General features: G+C 41.0%; 1 protein-coding gene across 11 annotated transcripts in view; it reads left to right on the top strand.

Moving 5' to 3' along the window:
* The window catches only part of LOC108137642 (pneumococcal serine-rich repeat protein), a 35,094-nt gene extending 9,460 nt beyond the window's left edge, over positions 1–25,634 (top strand). The window contains exons 3-19 of one of the 11 annotated variants that reach the window (XM_017259465.2): positions 4,959–5,003; positions 7,682–7,817; positions 8,308–8,511; positions 9,489–9,596; positions 9,655–9,795; positions 9,857–10,009; positions 10,553–10,683; positions 10,971–11,054; positions 11,901–12,054; positions 12,125–12,525; positions 12,730–13,089; positions 13,522–13,741; positions 15,248–15,370; positions 16,255–17,681; positions 17,742–18,454; positions 19,978–20,339; positions 20,892–25,634. In XM_017259465.2, the coding sequence (XP_017114954.1) occupies positions 4,959–5,003; positions 7,682–7,817; positions 8,308–8,511; positions 9,489–9,596; positions 9,655–9,795; positions 9,857–10,009; positions 10,553–10,683; positions 10,971–11,054; positions 11,901–12,054; positions 12,125–12,525; positions 12,730–13,089; positions 13,522–13,741; positions 15,248–15,370; positions 16,255–17,681; positions 17,742–18,454; positions 19,978–20,339; positions 20,892–21,806 (5,677 nt within the window). In that variant the 3' untranslated portion in view covers positions 21,807–25,634. Of the gene's footprint in view, positions 1–4,909; positions 6,015–7,681; positions 7,818–8,307; positions 8,512–9,488; positions 9,597–9,654; positions 9,796–9,856; positions 10,010–10,552; positions 10,684–10,970; positions 11,055–11,900; positions 12,055–12,124; positions 12,526–12,729; positions 13,090–13,521; positions 13,742–15,163; positions 15,371–16,254; positions 18,455–19,977; positions 20,340–20,891 lie in introns of those variants that run through there. The other 10 variants (XM_017259458.2, XM_017259466.2, XM_017259464.2 and 7 more) reach the window with 10 other exon arrangements.
* The last annotated feature ends 673 nt before the right edge of the window (positions 25,635–26,307 follow it).

The raw sequence follows: 26,307 nt of genomic DNA, 5'->3' as shown, positions 1-26,307 counted from the left end.
AGGTGCGCCTACATGTGAACAGTCCGTCCTCCGACCACAGCGTCTGTACGCCGGTGGGTCAAAGGTCGCTGCCGGCCATGAAGACCCTCTCCTCGTTCATCAGCGAGCATCCCGAGGAGCTGGCAGCGGTGGCGGCGGCGGCGCCGGAGGATCTGGATCTGGATCGGAACCAGGACCAGGACCAGGTCCGGAGTGGCACCTCCAATGGCCAGCAGCAGACAACGAAGTGGAAGAGCTTGCGGGCCGTGATGGCCTACTACTGCTCCCTGAGGCGCATCAAGAGGAACGTTGCCAATCTTCCACACCCACCCACAAATCCCGTTTTCAGTGTTTCCGTATTGCGTTCGCGCGTTTTGCTAGCGTTAGTCAACTAATCACTGCACAGAGAAAAAATGTCACCAAAATTGGCCATCCATTTGGTTGCTTTTGCTAGTAATTCAATAATGTTCCTCTTAGAGTGATTTTTCCAATCAAATATAAAAAACTTAAATAGTTTGTTAATTTATTTTAAACATAAAATATACATCTAATAGTTGTAGAGCATTATATAATAGGCTAGATTTGCTTGAATTTATATTGCTTAGCAGTTTAATACAATTTTGACATTATTACTTTTTAGAAGTCCCTAAAATTAGATTAACTTATTATATTTTTGGAACTTTAATTAATGATAAGAAACATTTTAAGCAATCGCTTCAAATAAGCACTTAGCTTTTAAATTGAAATTAATTTTAAAAATCTTTAAAGTTTTCAAAGAAATTTGTAAGCTTTAAAATTATTAAGGTTAGGCTATTTATTTACAATGGAGTAGTAACTCATACTAAAATCATGATTTCAAGAAATTGAGGTGGCCAAATGTAATGTTTTTTCTCTGTGCACCTGTATATGTGTGTGTAAACTCTCTTTGCGTGCGTGTGCGTGTGTGCGAGAGAGAATCCTAGCTCTTGCTAACCTCAGCACCACAACCACCAGCACCGAAAGTGAAGTCCTTGATCAGACCCTCGATAATCGATATGTACTAACCCATCCACTAACGCTCATCGATCGCTCGCCCTCTCTCTCTTTCTCATGCTCTCTCTCTCTCTCTCTCTCTCGCTCGCCTAACAACGTACTAATCCGAAAACGTAGTGTATGAACCTATGTGTAATCTAATATATAACCCATATATCATTGATGTGTAAGCGAATGCCAGACCTCTCTCAACTCTCAACTCTGAACTAAAACTGAACTCAAAAATCGCCTGCTCGCCCGTTCGTCAACTTTATCCCACTGTGTCTATCGACCCCCTTCCAAACCCACCCCACCCACCCCTCACCTTCTCCACAGTTAAGCCTCGTTGAGTTTTCTTGAAAAACTTTCCCAAGACTTTCGACCCCCTCAACCTTAACCCCCGCCCCCCTACGACTTTACTCATTTAACAAGTGTTGGAAAGCGTTTGACGGGAATTTGCATTTATTAGCCATATGCATAAGATATGTATGCTTGTTCCTCTGGGGGGAGGTAACACTGTACTGTACCCCCACAAACGGGGAAAGAGGTGTCTTGGCTGGGTATACATTTTACCACTTTCTGTTCTAGTTTCGGTTCATTTTTGGCAAAGGGCAACTTAAAAAGTTTGCCCCAGCTAAACAAGTTGATGCCAACATACACACGCACACATACTTTAACTAACTCACACTCACACACACCTTCTCAAGCACACACACACACAGACAGACACATATGCTTATAAGTAAGGGTGTAAAAGGAACTTTTGGTTGAAAAATCTCAGCAAACAGCCAAAGTTAAAGTGGCTTTTGTTAGTGTGCGTTTGAATCGATATGTTTAAGCTGCTGACTGCAATGTAGGCGAACTTTTGACACAAATACACTCGCACTCACATACAAACACACACACAGAGAAAGAAAAGCGCTGATACAGTGACGTACGCTGGGGGTTGCATTATCCTTCTCAAAAAACAAAACGTATATCAAGTTTCAGTGAGACTGCATTAAATGAAAAATTCCTATCAAAAATATATAATGGTAAAATATATCTAAATAATGAAAATTTGAATAAATGATTTATGTTTTAATAAAAATAAATAAATAAATATAATAAATAAAAAAAATACTTGAGAAATTTGTATAATATTGATACAACATTTATACATCGCTTTTTTTTGGTGATACTTTTCGTTTAAAGTCGAAAGGTGCACCTACATATATGTATCCAAGGAAATATATATATATTAACATACCTAATAAACCCTTGGGGAGACCCCTTGAAAGAATCCCAGCGTACGCCACTGGCACAGACACATCTCATTGCGCCTATGCATATGGCAATGCTACGAAGTCCGCCCACCACCCACCGCCCGGCTTCTCCTTTGGCATTGTGCATGCAAAATGGGAAATTGCCTTCTGACTGACAACTTACAAAGAATTTGAATTTAGAAAATTGCAAATTTATGTAGAAGCCAAGTGAACACAATACACCCAATGGTAACCTAGAATTTATGCACCCTCTTGGACCGATTGGATGTCAGCATCCACATTTCCTATTTTTGGCCAGCGAAAAGGGATGCATGTGGCAACAGTGAGGCCTCCTACATATATTCCACCTACCCAAAGCAACCATCCCCCTCCCTGCCGAATTCTGCCCCAGTCGTGCGGTTAGGTAATTCCCTTACTAGCAACTCTGATTCTCTGATTTGCAATCAAATTCATTTGTTTGATCCGGCAATTGTGTTTTGATTTGCAAGCACTTGAAATGCGACTCACATCCGGTGGCGTCCGATATTTTCGTCTTTATTGCATTGTCAGCAACTCAAGTTGCTCATTAACTAGGATGACCCAAATAATTGGGGTATTAGTTACGGCTAATAAGCCACATACACGCTCAGTGGGTGTCGCAAAAAATCGCTGCATGGCAATTTACGAGCAGGAGTCTGGTTTAAGTGTCACGGAAATGTTTTTGGGTGGGTTTTAAAATTGTTCTCCCCTACGTGACAAGCGGGTTTTGCTGGTTTTATAGTAAGCTGGATCTGCGAAAATACTTTTCTTTGTGCCAATCGTTCGATGATCCTTTATCAACTTAAGTTAACGTTACCTTTGAAATGGTTGTTAAACATAGATATTTGAGATTTTATATTTATTTTATATTTCTACTATTTTCTTTCTTAAATAAGAATTACATATTTAACGTATTCCATTACAATTTAAAAAAGGAATCCTATGTTATCTAAAGAGACCCTTGTTTTGCGATTTGCTGAAAATCAAAACCACTGAAGGGAAGCTTGACATAATAAATTTGAAATAAGTATCACATTCAGCTAGCTCAGTCCACGGTTTAGCATTTAAAATATGATTCCTTAGGCATTTTTCTGGACACAATTACTTAAAGCGCATCCGTAGATTTCCGTGACATCCTGCCACGTTTCACAATCAGTCTAGCAGAAAGTGTAGCATACTTCGTGGGGTGTGAAATGTCCCCAGGCGGTTATAAATTTATCCCCATTGGCAATGCTGGGGGTTGGGGCTGGGGCTTCGGGGTTTCGGGGCTGGGGCTTCGGGGTGGCGAAGAGCAGAGCAGAGGGGCCGGAGAACGTTGTCCAAATGACTCGGCGGAATTTTTCAATTGTTATTTCATCTGCCATGTGCGGCCAGTCAGTCAAGTGGCGAACCAAGCCATAAGGCCACCAACATCGAAAACCGAAAACCGTAAACCGTAAACCGAAAAACGATAACCAAAAACAGGGAACCGAGATCGGAGCATTGGTCAGAGGCGTTAATTGAAATTCGGCTTAGGAACCGAATCGACGGTTAACCCGAGGCAACCCAAAGCGGACATCATGCAGCCATTAAACAATAACACTTTTAGCCCACCACACATGGGCCAGCAAACAAACAAACAAAGAAACACCCATACACACACAATACACACGCTGGACAAACAGGAGAGTCCTTTAACATTTCGCTGGATGATTTGTGGTGCAATAAAGAATGGCATTTAATACCGGGCCCAGCTCTTTAACCTTTTCGAACCCGATTCGAATGGAATCGAATCGAATCGCATCGAAAAATGTGGAACGAAAAGGGGGAATTGGCAAGCGCCAAAACTAACAAGCTCATTCTCAATTTATATTAAATCGAAAGTCCACAAATGGTTCAGCTGACCCCAAAACAACAATGGGGTCATCCACAGATATACGCACACGTACGCGCATTAATACACAAACATGTATTCAGTGACGTGGGCGGGGGGTTTTGGGCTTATTACTAATTTTTCGTTTGATTAAATATAAGAAATGCTCTGGGAACGTAGCTTGAAAGGTATATTTGTATATTATAAAATGCAGGAGTTTTAAAAATAATTCAGATCAAGATATTAAAATGGTGAACTAAATTATGCGACCTTGTCTTGTTTCTTAAAGATATTAAAACAAATAAAAAAGAGGAATTAAATAAACAATTTCATGAGAACCCCCTTTTAATAAAGTGCAGTGGGTGCCACTGAATATGTGTAATGGTAGTGTATATAGGCTATGGAGCGTGGTAATCTTATCGTGCAGCAAGCCTTTTTCCGCTTGGCTTGGAAACGGAATGGACAGTGATGGGTTAAAGGGAAGGCCCGTATCAACCAGTTGTGAGTGTGTGTGTGCCTCATTCTATCTGTGCGTGTGTGCGTTCGTCTCACTCTCACCATCTTCCCTCCCCCCTCACCTCTCTCTCCCTCTCTTTATATATTATATATACCTCCCCCTCTCTCTGTTGGTCACTTTGCCAATCTATTTCTATCGAAGTCTCTTACTATTTTGCCATCTTGAAAACGAATTACAAAACAAATTAAATCAATCAAAATGAATACAAAACAAAAATATGTTAAACAACAAAATAAACAAAAAAAAAGCACAACAAAACAGAAAAACAAAAGAAAAAAAACAAACAAAAAATGAAATACTTTCGAAACTCGTTTAGGAAATCGCGTATCGGAGATGGAGCTTCAGATCCAGATTCCGATTGGTAAGTTTATTCTCTTGCGTTCCTTATGATTTCTCGGTTTTGTCTCTGCACACTCGCACACACATACACACACATACACCAAAACCCACCCGAAACAGACACAGAAACAGATATTACTGACACACAGACGCATAGCTTTGTTCTGCTTTTGATTTGATTATGTTTGTGATTATGATGATAATGATGATGATGGTCTGTTGCTGTTAATGATGATTATGATGCATAATGACGATGATCGGCATGTACGCGCTTTGCATTTGAATAGGCCACAACACAGCAAGAATTATATATATAAACAATATATACATACATAAATATAGTACATATATAGAGTAGGGTTTTGGCGTTGCAAAGAGCCGAGGTCCAAAACCGCAGCTCCATCACACTCCAGCCACACCCTGTAAAAAGCCACAAAAAGTAGGGGGCATAAACACCTTATACACAACCACCCACACCCACCCACAACCACCCACACACACCTACACCCACTCAAACACCCATACTGACGGCAACCACACCTATAGCTATCATTGTTTTCCTTTGATTTTTCTTTCGTTTAGCTAACTGCATTGCTACCAAATCGCTTTCGTTTTTCGTACCTCATCGTGTACCACACGACGTATGCGTAATAAATTAGCCACCGCTGTAAATAGACCAATGAAATCTAGCTAAATCAAAATAAACAAACCGAAAAAAAAAACAAAAAAAAAAAATGCAAAACCGAAATTAAAACAAAGCAAACTCTAAACCAAAAAAAAAAACAAAAACATTCATTCCGTAGCCTGGCATTTTGATATGCTAAATGCGAATAATAATTGTGCATAAATTAAGCCCAACCAAATAATCAATTAACGCATCAGCAACACCCCCAAATCGAACTGTACATAAGCAATGTATATATATACCTATATAAAAATAGACATCATGCAAATAAACACCTAGTACTAGATGCTATAGCAGAACAGACGATTGAATGGCGACCCTGAGCGGCTTGAGCAAAAGTTTAAAGTGGTAAAACCTGATTCCCCTCCCCGGACTCCCCGACCCCCAAAAATTTCCCATCCACGTAGTCGTACGATAGTCCTAGATCGAGTTCGTATATACTCGTAGTGCGTAGCTATACCCTGGCAAATGTGGGAGTGCTAAAAAAATATTGGCAATAGCAAATTTTAAGTCTGCTTCTGTATTTTGTAAGGTACATAAATAACAATCCTTATTGATTGATGACGGTTAGGTTTATCAAATTCAGCTCTTTAAGCTTTACAAATGATTTCAGGACATTAAATGTGATTAATGTTGGTATTTTTAAAGGGAAATGCAAGCGCAGAAATGTTGCTGGCTGATTTTAGATCACTTCAGAGTGTGCAATGATATATATTATATCTTTTGTCCGTTTAAAATTGTTGCTCATTTTTATACACCTGAAAACAAATTCAAATCACCCAGATCATTTACCATTTACCATTTACCAACACCCACTAACTAGACTGTAAACTAGTGGGATGTTACTAGTTGAATGATTTAAAATATTACGGTATTTTGTTTAAAGATATTGAACTGCTTATTAGGCCAACAATGATTTTTCCCGAGGTAGCGCCTTAGATTTTCCCCATCGATTAAATAAATTATATATTTTAGCACATTTGCGAGAGTACCGTAAGCTTCGGATTGCCGGAGAAATTTTTACTTTTCGTTTGTTTTAATTTCCCCTTAATTGTGAGAAAGTTTTCAGTTTCAACGAAACGAGAAAAGCTCACCTGGCAGACAGTTTAACACTTTTCGCCTGTGGCCAAGAGCTATTTATATCGATGGCAGAAAATTCTTGGCCACTTCCACCCCCCTTCCTTTCTCTTATATCTCTCGCTCTCTCTCTCTCTCTGTCTTTCGCTCTGTCTGTCTCTGTCTCGCTGCGCTGCTCTACTGCTGGTGCTCAAATTGTTTTCCAATTGCAATTTTCCTCATTTTCCTTGTCGATTGCATAACGCCTATGATTGTTATTTGGTTTGATTCCATTTGATTCGATTTGATTCGATTTGAGTTTAGTTGATTTCGTTTGCGACTCGAACACATCTTACGTTTGTAGTTGGTAGTAAATGGCGATATCATAGACTATAAGTATAACTATACATCATATATCTGTATATCTATATATTAATATGCATGCACATGGATCTCATCTATATTTCTCTCTCCCCTCCCCTCTCTCTCTATTTTACGTTGTGCGTTTCCATTTCCGTTTCCGTTTCACCTTAATGTTACCGTTAGCGTTACCGTTACCGTTGCGTGCGTTTGCGTTACGGTCTTTTGGGTTCTCCTTTGAATGTTTGTCTTGCCACCAAGTATGCGTAACCATAGCCGTAATCCGTAATATGTAACCCGTAACCTATAGCCCATAACCCGTAACCCCGTAGCCCGTAAACCGTAACCATAGTTCTCCGTCATCACCAACTAGCGTAAGTGTTTGATGTTTCGTGTTACGTAAGTGATAACGTTCTTTAAAAAGCACCACCGAGTAACGTGAGCGCACGCTTAGTTGAAATGATCTTTTCAGTTGCCCCCCTTGAGAGCCCCCCTCTTTTGAATTCCTTTAAATAGTCAGTAGTTCGTTGTGTGAGACAATCCCTTGCAAGTCCCCCGTCCCAGGACAGCCCCAACTGATTGCTTTCTATTAAAAACAGGACACGATCGAACCAGCGCTGGATGAAGCTGCGCACCACCGTGCAGATCTCGTCGGCGATACAGAAGAAACCACCTCTCAAGCGCGAAGACTCCTTCCTGAAGCGTTTCTCGACTAGACAGATACCCGAAACACAGGTAAGTGGTTTATCCGAGAGGTTCCCTAGGTGTCTCTGGAGACTTTAAGGAAACGAAGAACGGGGGAATATATATCATGGCGTAGTTTCATTTAAGAAAATATAAAATTCTCTGCATTTTTAAAGATTTCAAAAAGGAAACTAAAAAAACTATTTAAATTTTACCTTTAACAATAATTTATACAGAATACTAGATTTTTTGCTTTGAGGCAATTTTAGTCTTCGAAAAAATATTTAAATACTTTAAAACAACTAATCTATTCCCTAAAACAGATGCAAAAGATGTATTTATTAATGGACCTTAAGTCAATATATTCTTTAAAAACGATGAATAAAGTATAAAAGCTTTGACAATATAATTGACTTTAAAACTAAATTCATATTGAAATGTTGTATATTGGAATTAGTCAAAATACTAGTCTAAATATTGTCTGAACATCTCCTGATAAATATGAGATTATTGAATACCATTTTAATGGTTATAATTTTAGGAAACTGTTGAAGATACGGGTTCAGAAAGTGCCTCTGGTGACGTCGACAAGAGTGTTAAACGACGGCGACGCTATCTGCAGAAACGACGATCCGTTGTTAATCCAGATGAAAATTTTTACTTCTATTGGTTAATGATGTTAACTGTATGTGTTCTATATAATCTATGGACCCTAATTGTGAGGCAGAGCTTTCCTGAACTGCAGGTAAGTTTTGCGCTGCGTTTTCTTTATCAGTTTATCAGTACCCTGTTTTTTCATTCAACCATTCAGTATTTATTGTTTACCACTTGCCCATTTTGCCCAGTTGCCCTTCAAAGGCGAAGGTAGATCCTTTGTTCGTCCTTTATGTGGGGCAACACCCTTTTGTCATTACACTCAAAGAGTGGGTTGTAATGGAAGTTTGCTCCCAGTCCCTGGCCAGTTCCATCGTTATGACCTTTTTTTTAACTAACTGGGCACGTTGGCTGGCATAACTGGCATGGCACTCTTTTTGTTTTGGGGCTCAAAAAAAAAAAAGAGAAAAAAAGGGGAAAATGGGGAAAGAGCATCCACGGGTCACCTGTCGCAAGTACCGAAAATTATCCGTTTTTTATCTGTTTGCTGCCGTTCTTTGCCTTGTAATGACTCAATTATAAGACACGCAGCCAGGCCTGGGCAAATGTTTGTTTATGGCCCCGTTAGCTGGTGTTTGTCATCAGATTAGAGCTGGCTATGGTCGGGCAAACAAAAGTCGACTGTGTTGACCTTTAACCCGGCCACAAAAGCCTGTAGTTGAGGCCGCCATTCCCCTTTTGTTTCACCCCGCACATTTGCACTTGTCAACTGCATTCCCCATTTAATTGTCCTTGACCTGGTCGTAAAAATAGGCGCACAAGCAGCCTCCTTTTTCACTTAATGTGACTTTTGGTCTTACACCGAAAGTAAAGGCAGTAAATAATGGTTAGCCAAGTTGATTAGGTTGAGTAAATTTAATCTTTGTAAAGGGGTAACATGAAAATCACCAACATCGCAGAATAAATCTTAAAAAAACCCTAGTGGTTTCTGTGACCCATCTAAATCATACATTTTTGTTGTCTATTTCATTATGTACGTAAATTTGTTATTATTATTTCGATAAAATGTTATATTTTAATTATTACTTTATTTTCTCTTTGTGTATCTTGTGGCCTATTTTCGAACAGCAATCTGTGCCCACGTTTTGGCTCATCTGCGATTCGATGACAGATGTTGTATTTATCTTAGATATAATAGTTCAATTACGCACAGGCTATCTGGAGCAGGGACTAATGGTGAGTACTGAGTACTGTCGGACTACCAGAACAACATGTTTATTTTGAATCCCTGTAGGTATACGATGACAGGAAGCTGGCCTGCCACTATGTTCACTCGCGCGACTTCATCTTCGACATGATTGCGCTGATACCATTGGATCTGCTGCAGCTGAAGATGGGCACACATCCGCTCTTGCGTTTTACGCGCTTTTTTAAAGTCAGTTATTTGCTGGAGCCTAACAATATGGGTGTTAATTTGCTGGCCATTTTTATTGCAGGTTTATCGATCTGTGAGATTTTATTACATCGTAGAGAGTAGAACAGTTTGGCCAAATTTATGGCGCGTTGTTAACCTAATTCATATCCTGTTAATACTGGCACACTGGTTCGGTTGTTTCTATTTTTTACTTTCCGAGGCGGAGGGTTTTCAGGTAGGTCCTAGTCGAACACAAAACTTAAAAACTTAAGGATACATTTTTAAATTATTTAAGCTATACAAATAAATTATACTAATTATTTCATATAAGCAAAAATAACCATTGAAGTTATTCTTATTCAATGTTATACAACCTTTTAAAAGTATTTATTGAATATACATATATGAAAATGTATTTATTTTTTACAACAATTTAAAAAAATATTATTAAAGATTTATATTTAACAATTGTTGCTGATACACATATTTAAGAGTAATATTCTTATTGTTCTTTTATTTGCACTTATACCAACAAATAACACGAAAATTAATGTTTTTAAATTTGCAAAAGACATAAGCCATTATTTGTTGTATTATATTATATAGTTATGTAGTATTGTATCTTAAAGTATTGCACATAGTTAATTTTTTTTCACTACTTAAGTAGAATAAACTATAATTTTAATATTAATGAACGTAGTTCATGGATTTGTGAAAAACAGAACCACTTCCATATTTTCCAAGATGTTTCCTTTATATATCCCCTTTTGATCCATAGGGCGATTGGGTCTATCCGTACCGACCCGGGGACTATGCCACCCTGACGCGAAAGTATCTGGGCAGCCTGTACTGGTCGACCCTGACACTGACGACCATTGGGGACCTGCCCACGCCCGAGACGAATGCAGAGTGAGTACGCATGGAAATGTGTAAACATAGTACACAAATGGGGGCTACTGAAATCAAGGGGTTTTTAAATCACTTGTAAAGGTGTCTAAAAGTATGCAACAATATGTTTTAAGTCCTGAAGACCAATGTAATGTTTTACAAAGGACGAATTTACGTATATTACTGCATACTTTTAGGCACTTTTCGGGAAATTTTTGACGAAGGGAGTTCGGAAGCCAGTGATTTCTGTTCCAACCCCATTTGTTAACGTGGGGGTCCTGTTTTTAATTACCACATTTACCAATCAGACCGAACTTTTCGGTGGACGGCCCTCGATCAATACCGAGGCGTGGCATAAAATCGCGTCTGCTTCAATTCGGCTCCAGCTATGGGTACGGTTTTTACTTACATCCTAACATGTCTTCGATATCTAGGCAAGGTCAATCAAAACCAGCGAATATCATGCAACTTGTTTGGGGGCTGTCCACCGATTCGTCTGCCTTGGTGTTCTTGTTTTCTAGTTTTGTAATCTATATGTTGCATACTGCCAACCACAAAAGACCGTTTGGCATCAAAGTTTTCGAAAGCGTGCGACAGCCTTAAACAGTTCCATTGATATTTGTTTGTTAACCAAAAGAAAATTGCATAGGATTTACATAAAAATTTGTAACTCACCTTGAGCTTTCGAAAACTTTGATTGAGCTTGCAAGAAGTGTTTTGGGGAGAGAAAAAGAGTTGGTTGAAAAGGTTCTTTTCCGAAAAGCAAACTTTGTAAAATCTGGTTTTTAAAAAATGTGTTTTAAAAATGTAGGTAATAAAAAAACTTTATAAGCAAAAATACTTATAATTAAAAATAATCCCAAAAGCATTTGCATTTTGGCACTTGCACTGTCTATATTTCTGTTTTTAATCTCGTTCTTTGCTTATCAGATGTTCAGAATTAAAAAGTGATTTTTTAGAATCATTTTATCTAAATTGTTCAATAAAATTTTGACCAAATGAAATTAACAAGTATATGACTTTTCTTTTAGTTGTATTATTACAAATTTGTTATAGAGCATAGCCTTTAGGTCTAGAAATGATAAACATTTTGAAAATGGGTCTGAAAGTAATTTCACAAAATGGCCTCTAATTGAAATTGACATCGTCGAACCACCCTCTTTCTCTCCGCCATTTGGCTTGATTTGGTGCCCTGCTAATTGATTGCCACTCCTCCATTCCTACACTCTGCCACGCAGATATATTTTTACGATCGTCAGCTATTTGATTGGCGTTTTTATCTTCGCCACCATTGTGGGCCAAGTGGGCAATGTGATAACGAACCGAAATGCGAATCGCCTCGAGTTCGAGCGCCTGCTGGACGGGGCCAAGACGTATATGCGGCACCACAAGGTAAGTACTACAGTGTGTACAGTGTGTCAGTCCATGGAATAACCTGCCAAATGCCTTAAAAAAAATTTAGGTGCCCGGAGGAATGAAGCGTCGCGTGCTGCGTTGGTACGACTACAGCTGGTCTCGCGGAAGGATTCAGGGTGGCGGTGACATCAATACCGCACTGGGCCTGCTGCCCGACAAGCTGAAAACCGAACTGGCCTTACACGTCAACCTCAGCGTGCTGAAGAAGGTGACCATTTTCCAAGAGTGCCAGCCCGAGTTTCTGCACGATCTCGTGCTCAAAATGAAGGCCTACATCTTCACCCCAGGCGACTCCATCTGTCGCAAGGGCGAGGTGGCCCGCGAGATGTTCATCATTGCCGATGGCATCCTGGAGGTCCTTAGCGAGACGGGCAAGGTCCTCACGACCATGAAGGCCGGCGACTTCTTTGGCGAGATCGGCATCCTAAATCTGGATGGGCTAAACAAGTGAGTGCACGCTTGCAAATGTGCGAATTTCACTTTGCTCATATTAGATAAATATTTTTTGTTTGTATTTTGAGTTTATCACTCTTACATACTTTTGCCTATAATCACAAATTGTATACGTGTCGTATGAGTAACAGTTACTGAAATAGTTACTCATTAAGTTCTTCGTGAGTCCAAATAATTAACTTATTTTCCTTCTTACAGACGTACGGCGGATGTGCGGTCCGTGGGCTATTCGGAGCTGTTCTCGTTGTCCCGCGAGGATGTCCTGGCCGCCATGAAGGACTACCCGGACGCCCAGGAGATCCTGCAGACCCTCGGCCGCAAGCGCCTCATGGAGGTGCGCTGCGTGAACAAAAAGTACGCGAAGGCGCAGAGCGACAAGGAGGCGGCGGCCTATGCGGCGGCCCATCCGCACCACCACCAGGGTCACCAGGGCCATCAGGGTCACCACCAGGGCCAGGTGCACCAGAGCGACAGCAGCGAGAACAGTGCCTCCAAGAAGATCGTGGACAAGCTGAAGCACGACGTCAAGGGCTTCCGGAATGTCCTTAAAAAGTCCAGGTGGGGTTTTTTTTGCAAAAATTCATGGACTAGCTCCTAAGATCAGGACCTTAACTAATTTCAGTTTTGATGAGCGTAGAAGGTTTTAATTTGAGTGGCAAACTATTTCAGCAAGATTTTGACAGCTTTTAAAAAACATACAAATTTATACAAATTTAAAAACTTTTTGTAAACTATTTTTACATGAATTTTAAGTTATTGGGTATGAACAAATTTCTCAACAAGATGAGTATTAAATTAAAACCACGAAACTGTCAAAATAAAACTTGTGTGGTTTACAAATAAGGCCATAGATTACATTTTCAGACTCTTCAGTATAGAAATAAAAATAATATATTATTAAGTATGGAATTAATACTTAATAATTATTAACTTTAAATGGCAGGGGACAAAACTTTGATTTTAAATTCTTGTGTTTTCTTTTGCCGGCAGGACCTCGCGTAAAAGCGACGAGTCCCTGGAGATGCAGCCGCTGCACAACACCTCGCCCCGCGGCAGCAAGATCCTGCTGAAGCGCATGTCGCGGGTGAGATCGGACGAGAAGGACGCGGATAGCGCCGAGGCCAAGGACGAGTTGCACGACAAGACGCCCAGCCCCATTGGGGCGGGGCTGCCGCTGCTGCAGCGCCTGCGGCTGCTCAAGGAGAAGCAGGTGAGTGGGCCAGGACAGGTCAGGCCATAGCAGGCCAAGTGGGAAGCCCGAAGGTCCAGATTCTCCAGAGTCTCCATCACCCATCACCCATCACTCGCGGCAGAAGCCGCACAGTCACAACCGCAATTACAGCCACCGAGTCACACAGCCCTTTTGTTTTTCTTTTCCACTTAACTTTCACGTACCCTCCACGTACCTTTCACCCACCCAACACCCAACACCCACAGTCCACAACCCACCACCCACTCACCTTTGCTCGACTTTCGTTTTCACACCATCGGGAGCCAAAACCCACTTTCCACCCACAAGGCATTAAATGCTTTTTCACCACAAGCAAACAAACAGAGCATTGAATGAACAGCTTGACAAATGCAAAAACAAACCCAAACGCCCACGAACACACAACCAAACAAACAAGCAAATAAACAAACAAACAAACACTTAGATAAACAAACAAGGAGACAAATGGAAAACAGTCTGAAGCCTGGTGTATCTGCGATACTGATTAAAGTCACACACCACACACCCACACACCCACCCACTGCATATGTGTACATTGTTTCGACTCCATTGTAATGCAGTTTGTACAAGTTGTTAGTGCACCTTCAGATCCACCTAAGATAAATGTGCTAGTTTCAAAGATCTTCATCATTGCAATCAAGCACGTTATGCAATAAAAGCTTTAGCTGCCAATCAAACAGCTCTCTCTCATTCTCTCTCTGTTTATATTCCTCTTGAGAAGAGACAACTGTGGCTAAATATGTATATTACTTTATTATATTTGCTCCTTAAAGATGATACCTAAATCTATTCCAAATTAAGTACTTATAGAGAATACAATACTTGAAATATGAAGCTGGCAAATTGAGCGACAGGCACTATGAAGTATTGGATCAATTTACGCATTTTGTTTTAAATTTTAAAAGAAGTCAATCCATAGTCAGCTTTAAGATTAAATATTGTAACTTAATCGATTTATATTTTTAGGGACATATATAGGTATTGTGGAAAGGCTAATAATCATTTTTTGTCGGCTATTAACTTGAGCTTAACTAGATGCTTTCAATAGTTCCCTGCTTCCGCTTAGTAAACAAGAAATGTTCCTCCCTTTAAATTTACAAATGACACATATATATATTTGTATATATATATATATTATATATATACATATACATATATAAAGACAAAGAGCTGGATTCTCTGAGATACGAAAATCGGCAGAGAGGGTACAGAAATTCCGAATACAGAGGACACTATCGCTGACATTGCCCACTTGTATCATGATTTATTTTGCATTTATCGTTTTAATTTTGGCTTAGCATCCGAAATGATTAACGCCCGATCCAGAAGTTCGTGTTGTATGTAATTATCCCCAGCTCCTAAACAGTAGTTTTGTATGTGTCTTTATGTGTCTTGCACTAGGATCGCGAAGAGCGAGCTGTTAAGTCCACACCACCACAGAAATCTCCACCTCACTCACATGTAACGTGTACGTTATCGCCGCAGGAATCGATCCAGGAGGAGCCCGAACGCGAGTTCAGCGAAGGCTTTCCCCTGATCCAGCGACTGCAGCAGTTGAAAATTAAGAACGAGCCGCAGGCCAACGCCGCCGAACCCGGCGTCGTCATGGTAAAGCAAAAAAAACAAAAAAAAACAAAAAAAAAAAAAAATTAATTAACCAGATATATGTAGACATCAAAACACAGAAATCATCTCTTTGTAATTTGGGTGACAGATTTAAGCCTTTAATAGAGATTTCTGACTTTAACCCCATATCAAAAGTAAAATTAACCTGAACTATTTAGAAACCGAAACACAGAAATCAAGATAAACTCCTATTTATCATGTTCTGCCTAACTTGAGTGTGAATTTTAAGCTTTGGAAAGGATTTTCCTACTCAAAGTTTAAAAAACGTTTAGTTAACCGGAACTTAAAAATTCGAAACCTATTGTTAATTTAGCAGGGTAAACTAGAACAACTAGTGGAATAGTAAATACTGTAAATATTTAAATGGTGAGTTAGTTACACATAAATTAGTTGGGTACTAAAATCACTCATAAAGATGTCTTAAATTATTTATATAATAGAAAAGAGGATATTATTTTTACAGCATACATTTGAACATCTTAATAAGCGATTTAAAAACCCTATTAATTTCTGTAGTACCCATCTTAGGTGTAGGACCCACAATATGCGTTAATATAAGTCTACAAAATATCGCTGTATGTTTTCCTGTGCCATCAATCTGACTTAACAGTGTTAGAAGATATTCCTGACGGCTGATTTCTCATTCTCCGGTTAACATAAATGTGTCGGTTAGACTACAGAGCTATTAGGTTAACCGGAGAAGTAAGCTAACATTTGGCTTAACAGGAGTATGAGAAGAAGACGCATCATTCAATGGTCTTTGACGTTCTATTAACACACCCAATCCTCTTCTTTTTTCTAAACTTCTAAACTTGCACCTAACACGATGCTGATCCAATCCGATCCGATACTATCCGATCATCCAGGTCAACACGCCGCCCAATATCAGCAGCAAGATAGACTCGCATTTCGGGGCCGCCCAGGCAGGAGGATCCATAGCGATGCCAGGGCCCAATGGTGGCCTCTCGGCGCCGGGACAATCGCTGACGGTGGCCCAGATCAAGCCCATCATGAAGGTTTCGTTCAAGCAGAAGATCCAACAGTTGCAGGGAGGAGTGAGCAGCTCGCCGTCGCCGAGTACGGGAGCCATAGCCAAAAAGGAGCCACCCAAGTCCCTGGCCCTGGTGGCCAAGCATGGAGCAGCCTCCGATGATGCAGTGGCCACAACCGGACTGGGATTGGGATTGGGACTGGGAGTCGGAATGGGAATGGGAGTGGGAATGGGAATGGGAATGGGAGCTGGCGGCTCTGGCATAGCCACCATATCGAAGAGGGTGGTCAAGCCCAGCCAGCGGATGGCCACGCCACTGCAATCCGATACGGACACCGACGGGACGCCCATCAAGCCGTGGTCCAAGCTGAAACTGGCCACCCTGATGTCTTCCAGCTACACCAGCCTGACCAACTGTTCGCCCGACGACCTGGCCTCGCCGCTGAAGAACTACTCGCTGAGCAACATACCGCAGCAGATGGAGTCGACGCACCCACGACCACGTCACCACAGTGCCCGGAGCAGTGCGAGATCACCGCGTCACGGTCATGGCCATGGGCATGGACATGGACACCATCACGACGGACATGGGCCCGGATCAGGGCAGAGCTGCTCGAGCACCATCTGCTCGTCGACCAGCCAGGCGAATCAGATGGCCAGCACGACGGCCAGCGCCAAGAGGGACTGCCTGCGGCTGCAGAAGCCGGAGCAGCACCTGCCCGACGGCGAACTCACGGAGCTGGGCGGCAACGGGCGGCGGAAGTTGTACCAGAGCGTATTCGATCTGTCGCCGGAATACTGCGGCCTGCCGTTCGTCAAGCGTCTGAAGATCCTCAACGAGCGCCAGAAGCTGGCCGAACTGGAGCGGGCCCTCCAGACGCGAAGTTTCAGCCTGGACTGCTCCAAATCGGGACCGGACAGCAAGGTGCCCATCACGGAGTCACTGTATCGCTGCTACAGCGACACCTCCGGCATCTATTCGCAGTTCCTCAGCACGTACGAGTCAACCACCAGCTCTACTTCGATATCCACCAACACATCTGCATCTGCATCGGCATCCGCATCCGCTTCGGCATCCGCATCGGCATCCGCATCCGCATCGGATAGCAACTCCAGGCAATTGCAGTATGTGCCACTGCCACTCAGTCCCGAATCCAATGAGACTGTGGAACGGCGCAAGCTGAAGAGTATACTCAAGAAGCTGCAGCAGCAGGAGGAGATGGTGGTGGTGTCGGCGCCGGGGTCGAAGGTCACCCCAAAGGGGCTGGGCCAGGGCCTGGCGGCGGAGCCCACCTTGGAAGGGTACGTGGCTAGGCACAGTAAGCTCTTGAAGAGTGTAACCTTCCATTCCACTCTTTCCAGCCCGCCCGCCAGTGCCAAGGAGGAATGTCCTTCTCCCTTCGGCGGCGCTGCGGCGATCGGAATGATATCGTTGAATAATAATAATGGTGGCGGTACGGGTACGGTTACGGTTACGGGTAATGCTAACGGTAATGCTAACGGTAATGCTAACGGTAACAGTAACGGTAATGATCCAGTTAATAAAACTAGTTCGAGTTCGCGTGTAACGAGCAACAAGAGTAGTGCGTATGCGAGTTCACCATCGGTATCGGTGGCATTTCCGTTTCCGGTTGCGCCGGGGCCACACGCACACACACACCCACTTCCGCAACCGCATTCGCATCCGCTTCCGCTGGCAACCGAAGCGAATGTCTGGTCGCCGACGTTGACGTTGGTAACGCCCACGAATTCGCCGCAGGAGAGCTACGCGTTTCCCGCTCAACTAAGGGATCCGGGCGATTTGGAAGTGGGCGGACTCGTTGGTGGCGTTGGCACCGTCTCAGCGTCGTCGTCTTTGCCAGTCGGATCAGTTGGAACAGTTGGAACAGTTGGATCAGCTGCATCCGCATCCGCATTAGCATCCGCATCCGCCTCGTATGTCGTGGAGTGCTCCTCGTCGTCGAATCAAATCCTCCATGCCCAGTCAACCACTGATTTGAATTTGAATTTGCAGCTCAGGCAGAACACGACCACCAGTGCGATGGGCGGACCGGGCTCAGGGCCCCGGCTCGAAGGTAAATATATCAGCTTCAGATCGAGCTTACAACCCAAATATATATATATATAGCAACCAGAACAAGAGCAACGCTTGTCACCTTCCCCAGAAACACTGTATGTAATCTATATATTTCTCTATCTCTGAGCAACTTTCTTCAAACTCAAAACACTTGCGCATGTGTGCGAGCCACCCACTTGAACTCACACAATAAGAACTTTCTTTTTCGCTTTGCCCTGCTTTCTTCAAACTCTCCTTCAACCTATTTGTCTAACCGCTTTGATCAAAACCTAAGGAAACTCTTTGCATGACACAAATCGCTAAACATAAACTGTAAGAATCTCCCCAAAAACACCTAAACTTTGAAATTAATTAACCTAAATTAACGTATAACAAAACCCATTTAACGTAAATTATATTACTTAAAACCTTTTATATATATATCTATAGTTATTAAACTTATTTTATCTCATGAGTCTATTCTTTTTCTCGATCTGGAACCTTATTACGTTCAAATAATTTCAAATTCAAATAATTGACCATGTCAAAAAGCGTTTTGTTTAACTCTGCCTTAAAAATATAGTCTCATTATACTTTTTCACTTTTTAAATTAATGTTAATATAATCGTTTTAATCCTGCAAAACATTCTTAAACTCTTCTGCAAAGACTTTCTTTGAGACACAAACATTAACTTTGAGAACTTTTAAGTTTCAACTTTTAAAATATTGATTTTTGTAATGCTAATGTGTCTGTGGAAGTGGCCATGAAAATGTCCCTCTCAAGGTTGTACCTAAAATGCAAGTAGAACCCTCAAGTCCACCAGAGTAAATAATAATAATGATTGTTAAAAACACGGAATGTGCCTAGATCGGAGAAGCTTTTCAGCTGATGTGCCTTGGATTCAGAATGGAATAAAAACGACCGCCATGATGGATGCTTAAGTCTTTGAGAGCATGTAACTCAGCCAGCACAGAACACACAGCCACACTTTGCCAATGCTTTTGTACATAAATATCGAACGTAATTAAGCCACAAAGAACACGATCGCTTATGTATATACTATATAGAGATCTGAGCTTTGAAGGAGCCGATGTGCAACACTTGTATGGTAATGGGAATGAGAATGTAAATAATTGTCACCGATATGCGTATGTATTGATGCCAATGCAGATGGAATTACATAATTATTTGCTGATCAGTCTGTCCGAACAAAAAAATAAACAACAAAAAACCCCTTGCCCTGCAAACTATACATCTGCATTGGTATTCAGAGCTTCGGCCCTCGAACTCAAACTGTATTTCTTTGATAAAAACCGATTCGGAGTGCGATCACCCACGTATGTAGTGCCAAAAAACGCTTTAACACCCACAGCCTAATTTGATGTAGTTAAACTCTGGACAAATCCTATTGAATGTCATGACTCACCTTTGCCCTCGCCCTCGCCCTCGACACAAAGTACCCCTATATGTATCTCTGTCCCTTTTGGTCCACCCTTAAATGTTCCACGTACTCACAACGATGTGTGATCTTGCACTTAAAGGCTTCCCGGAGGCACAGGACTACTTCAATCAGATCCTCAGCGGCATCAACCACGTGATCAAGACGCACATGAACGAGATGCACTCCAAGTTCGAGACGCAGTTCTCCAGCATGGCGGGCGAGGTGAGGCGCCGCGATGCCATCATTGCCCAGCTGCAGCTCAAGCTGCGCTCCATCGAGGGCAAGGCCACCACGGCTCCGGTGGCTTCCGCATCGGCATCCTCCACTGCCGGCGCCCTAGTGCTGCCACTCAGCCGGCGCCAGAACCGCGAGAAGATGTCCCAGCTGTCGGTGGACGATGATGAGCCACCCGAGGAGGAGGACAACAGCAGTTCGGGATCGTCGGCGGAGCTTCTGTTCATGGTGGGTTCTTGTTAATCGAAAAGAAAACTCCGATATTATATATCGAACAAAATTTCACATCGAAAAAATCGAATTGTTCATATATCAAAAGTTATAAAATCGAATACTTTCAAAATTGTGTTTTATTTTAAATTTTTAAAAAGAAAAGAAGTAGAATATTTTGATATGCCTATTATAAAAATCGACTTATAACATTTATAAAATAGTTATTATAAAAAAACATATTTAGGCATCGATATTTTATGCCGAAATACTAGAGATGTATACTTATCCTATACATATATAAGATTCCATATCACATCGAAAAAACCGAATCGTTGCAAGTATCTTAAGTTGTAATTTGTCTTTTATATTAACCACAAAAATAATTCTATTTCAAAAATAACAGCAATTAAATTGTTTTATATAAAGCAAATATGTATGCAATATTTAATAAATATATACTCAACTCGTTAATTATCGATGGTGAAGTTTGAAGTGTTTTCTGACACTTTATATTGTATATTTATAAATTTGAACATTCGTTTAATCCTGCCCCCTCACTTGTTGCAGCGCGGTGATTCCCTGGACACGGTGTTCACCTCATCGCCGCCCATCCAGGGCGGCAGGCGCAGCATATCGCCGGGTCCGAGTCGGCACCATGCGGCCTCGGCGAACGCCCTCAACTGCCCCAGCAGCTACTACGGAGGACCCGGAGGCTCCCTCTCCCTGAGCTCCCGGCACGCCCAGAGCCATCCCAGTTTCTACTCCGGCCAGGGCAACGGACGCAGTGGCCGCAGTGGCCAGAGTGGCCAGAGTGGACGCAGCAGTGGCTACGGCTACCATCGCGAGTGGAGCGGCGGGGCGGACAGCATGGGTAACCTAGGCATGGTGGCCGATGTCACGGGCAATCTGGCCCGCCTCTCGGACAGCGTCATCCTGGACATTGGCGAGAGCTCCAGTTCGAGCTCTTCCTCCAGCAAGATCAATATGGCCGATGTGGATGACGACGACGACGACGAGGTGGAGGAGGAGGGGGGTCCGGCGGCACGGCATCCCCGAGAGGATGAGGATCAGGATGAGGGCGGTGGTGGTGGCGGAACGGCAAGCCACAACGACTGGGAGGTGCAGATGCTGGCCGCCGAAATGGAGCGGCAGGAGCGGCGCAAGCGGGGTCACTCCCTGTCCGACAATCTGGGCGAGCTGAAGCACTGCAGCACGTTCCTGCGACGGCGCCGGAAATTCAGCGACACGGAAACGGAGTTCAGTGAGACGGACATGGAGCACGAGCAGCAGCTGCAGGGCAGCTCCATAGATCCGGCTGCATTGGGTGCCTCCGGCTCGGGAGGAGGCTCCACCTCGGCGGGACACCAGAGCGGCAGCCAGCGGCCGCGGGCCTCCAGCTTGGACCAGTTCAACCTGCGCTACGGCATCGGACGCGGCATCTTTAAAGCAATGAGCATCGACCGTGATAAAGACAAGCTTTGAGAACTATAATCACGACCAAATCCAACCCGATCCCGATCCCGATCACGATCCCCAAGCAAACCAGAAGCAAGTTCAACCGCAGTCAACCAATAAGCAATGGAATTCGGACAGGATTACCATGGTACAAGAACTAGGTATATATATATATATATATGATATACAAAACTAAGGAAATGTGTGAGGACATATAGATCTATATTCTATATATGTTTAGCCCTAACGAACCCCCCAAGCAAACAAAATCGTTATATACAGATATACATATATAAGTTAAAACCCGAATGAGATATATATATATACATATATATATATATATAACAAGTGTAGAATTAACTGAAACAACTACTACAACTAAAACCGAGAAACAACACAGAAATAGCCAGAGAGTGTTCCCACCCCTGTTCCAATTACAATTCATTTAGCTTTCTTAAATCGCATCTTTGTTGTTTTCCCTTGCAAATATAAGTACATTTTAGCCTGAGGTTATCTTTGTCCGCTTTAGAAAGTGTCTACGATAAACCTATAAGGCTGAATGAAATTTATCACTGATTATAAAATGTTTTACTGTTTAAAATTCTTTTTAAATGTTTAGGTATCATTTATTATATCCTATTAATTTGTAATCACTCATTCATCTGTCCGTTAGCTTTCCGCTTAATAGAATTTTTGCTTATAACTTCTAGAATCTATTTACCATAACATGAAGCTATTTTTAAAAGTATTATTTTACCTAAAGTTGAAAAACCTTATTTGATTAATCTATTTGTAGTGATTAATAACCAATTATAGTTTGCAAGTGGACTCAAAGACTCGGTCTACCGATTATAAATATTCGTTCATATTTTTTTTTTTTCGAAATTGCCAAAAATTTGCAAAACGGTGTGTATGTGTGGGTGTGACCCTGTGAGAGAGTGTATGTGTGCGAGCAAGAAAGCACGAGAGATGATAATTCCCACATTAAACCGTCCTGAAAAACGTCCATGCCACGATGCGCATGTTTATTCATTTTATATGTATCTGTATCTGTATCTCTGTATCTGCTACCAAATCTGCATTTGTATCTGCATCCTAGTCATCTCGATCTGAACCTAAGTCGCCATAGTTAGGTGTATTGCTCAGTTGCTCGTTTAATTCGCGGACGGCGGGGGCGTGGGTCTCTCTACAGATGTACATATATACCTCCTATTGTTAGAGACTATGAAACATATATACATATATATTTTAAGTACGTACATATATACACAGAAATATACATAGTTATACATATATCTATATATGAACTAGTGTAATGAAAACCGAAAGCTTTAATAACTTATATAGAGAACTATTTAAGAAACGTTTTAAATACTTATCGATTCGGACAAATGTTTTGAAATAGAACAGGCCAACACCCATTCCCAGAAAAAAAAACAACAAACAAACAAGTAAACACAGATTACACAAAAAACACACATTAAGCATACACCTGCATACGAATATCTAAATGTAGAGCCTATAATATGCATAGATTAGCGATTTACTTGTTGAACACCCTCGGCTCGAGCTGTTAGGCCTATCTAAGCGTTAGTCGAACCTATCGAAAAACTTAGACTAGCCACCCGCTCGATTCCCCACGCCCATGCATTCGTTCGGTTTCGTTCACCTAATCTCACGCTTGCCCTTTGACCTCAAGCCCCACTAACTAGAGACACTATCTCGCTTTAAGAAAGGCAACTCTAGCTCTTAAGTAGCTTAGTACAGTTCAAGATCAATTTCGAATCCAGATCGAGTCCGTCGCGCACCGCCCACAAAAAAGAAAATGTATCTGATGACCAGGCGGGTAACACGTTTGTTGATTGTTGTTGATTGTCGTTGATTGTTTTGCTTTGATTTCTCGTTGCTCTGAACTAATTGCTTCACTAAGAACAGTCCTAGACGCACTCACTAATCAGCCGGTAGAGTCCATAGAAAAAAGTTAGACACCCAACTCTAGAGTTTTGTAGTTTCAACTAGCCGCTAAAAGGATGTTAAGCTGTACTCAAGACACTTACTATCGCTCTGGCTATCTTGGCTATCGATAACTATCGTACTGTACTTAGCGCACTAAGGCACACTCACACACACACAGCTACACAAACACACAAAAACGTACAAAACCTTATTGAAGAAAGCCGAGGAAGTCAGCCTCACAGATACTTTATCTACTCAAATATGTAACTTTTACACAGATAGGGAAACACTAAAATTTGAGGTGAGTTTAAGCAGTAATCTGTCTTTCTCGATGGTTTTGCACAAAAACATCGATAATTACCGATTATTAGTTAGCATCATGACTGTTTGAAAAGAAACACGATTATTTATTAGGGTTTCACATAAACTTGTATTGTTGTTATATTTTTTGTATTTCCAAAATTCGACTTTTAGTACGAAATACGTCTTATTTGACTACTTTCAAAATACTTATATAGATTTAATATTTTCTTTAACAATAAATTTAAATCGAAATATAGTTCAAAAAGTTGTGAAACCTTAACGAATCATCGACTTTCCCTTTAAAGCATGATTTCTCCACCACTAGTCCACGTGCACAGCTAGAAACAAAACCTGAAATTCAAGGAACAAATTCTCAAATGGGTTCAATATAACAAAAAACCTTAGCTACAAAAAGTACACAAATATGCAACAACTTAAATGGGTCACAGCCAGCTAAGCAGTCCAACTAATTGTAATAAGACAAACGACAAGCACAACACTTATGTAATTCAAAACACAGCCAGAAAAAGATGGAGCTGAAGAAATAACTCTATAAGAATTTGATTTACTCGTTTACCGGGTTCCTTTGTTGAAGGCCAAGTTTGAACGCCAAGGAAAACCATTTAAATTGAATTACATACGCCAGGGACCACAAAATGTTTTTTTGTCTCTTTTTTATAAAACGTGTAGACACAAAAGGAAAACCTAGCAAATCTAATGATAATAATGCCATAACATGCAAGTGTTATTGACCAGAAGGTAGCCGTCATATAATCAACGATAAACCTTTAGCCAGACACCCATTATTGGCCCATCCCCGATATAAAATACTACCATATATGCATATGTATGTCTAACTGATTTCGTACGTACCACTCACTCTCGGTTCAATTGTTGTCAGCCAACGAAAATCTCTGTGAGTCAATTATGTATATGGATCATTTTTAAACGATTGTTTTTAATAAGACGCCAGACCGATTATGACCTACTATGTATTGTACTATATTGCATTGAATACCGCGGATTGTTGTCGTTGTTTAAATTTTAAATTTTAAATTGCTCGTTTTTAAGTTATCGATATTTTTGTACATTAGTTTAAGGTAGCGCATAATGAGTCCCACGAGTCTAGAGTAAATTCCTATATAAATGTATAAATACATATATTTTTTTTTTCTCCTAATTGCTAATTTCGCAATGTTGACCGATTACGCAACAGAATGTACTTATAGTAAAATTATACGCAAAGATAATTTAAACTAAACTAAATGGAACTAAGCCCCAAGCAAAACCAAACAAAACAAAACTAAACAAAACAAAGAAGTTAGCACATGTTAAAGAAGCGCAAATAAAAGTGAAATAAGACAAAAAATTTAACAACAAACTTGCCTTCGGTTGCGAGTTACTTTGTAGTGTGCCAAATCTACATCATATCAACTTTTACTCACCACAAGGTATGATGTTGCTGCAAAATAATACGAACCTAGATACAAACACTTAATGAAACCAAGACAAACCGATGCAAGTCAAGCAAAACCCCGTGCAACCAAGGTGAAATATGAAAGAAAAAACGAAGCAAACAAAACTTATTTAAATAAAAGAGAAAAACTTACAAAAAGGCTAGTTTATTTGGATGGGTAACCTTTTTTCTTTGGTTTCCCACTTGTTTTAAACGGAAAACAATTTAGTTAGAGAAATAAAACCCTTTTGGAATTGCTTTAAAATTATAGCTGTCCATCTACTTTTTACTGTATTAACATTTATATATATATTAATTACTTATTTTTTTTTTATTTTTTATTTTTTATTAGCTGACAAACACTCTTAGCACTGGGATCTAAATTTAGAATAGAGTCTACAGTCCTCTGTGTGTCCTAATTTCCGTTTAAACAGTATTTATAAGTATATTTAGTTGGCTTTTTTATAGCATTATAAGGACATTTTTTGGGAATTATCTACTATTAATTGTTTGGCAATTTTAAAAAAGTCATGGAACCCTTGAACATCTCTTTATAAATGTATGTTCTGACTTGTATAAACGAATTGGCTTTCATTTTAAGACATATTCAAGGGTTTCATAACTTTTTTAAAATTGAAAAAAAAAAGCAAATATTATGTTTAAGCTTTTAAAAGTAATAATGCGCAATGTGTGTGTGTTTTTAAAGCCTAGTTTGAATAATAAGCATCGAGGACCCCAACCGATCCACCGATTTTAAGCACTTTCCACTTTCCCCTGAAATTATTTCACAGTTATGTCACCTCTCTTCGTCAG

Source organism: Drosophila elegans, unplaced genomic scaffold (genome assembly GCF_018152505.1).
Source record: "Drosophila elegans isolate 14027-0461.03 unplaced genomic scaffold, ASM1815250v1 contig_149, whole genome shotgun sequence".
NCBI classification, from domain to species: domain Eukaryota; kingdom Metazoa; phylum Arthropoda; class Insecta; order Diptera; family Drosophilidae; genus Drosophila; species Drosophila elegans.
This window is presented reverse-complemented; position numbering and strand designations above follow the sequence as displayed.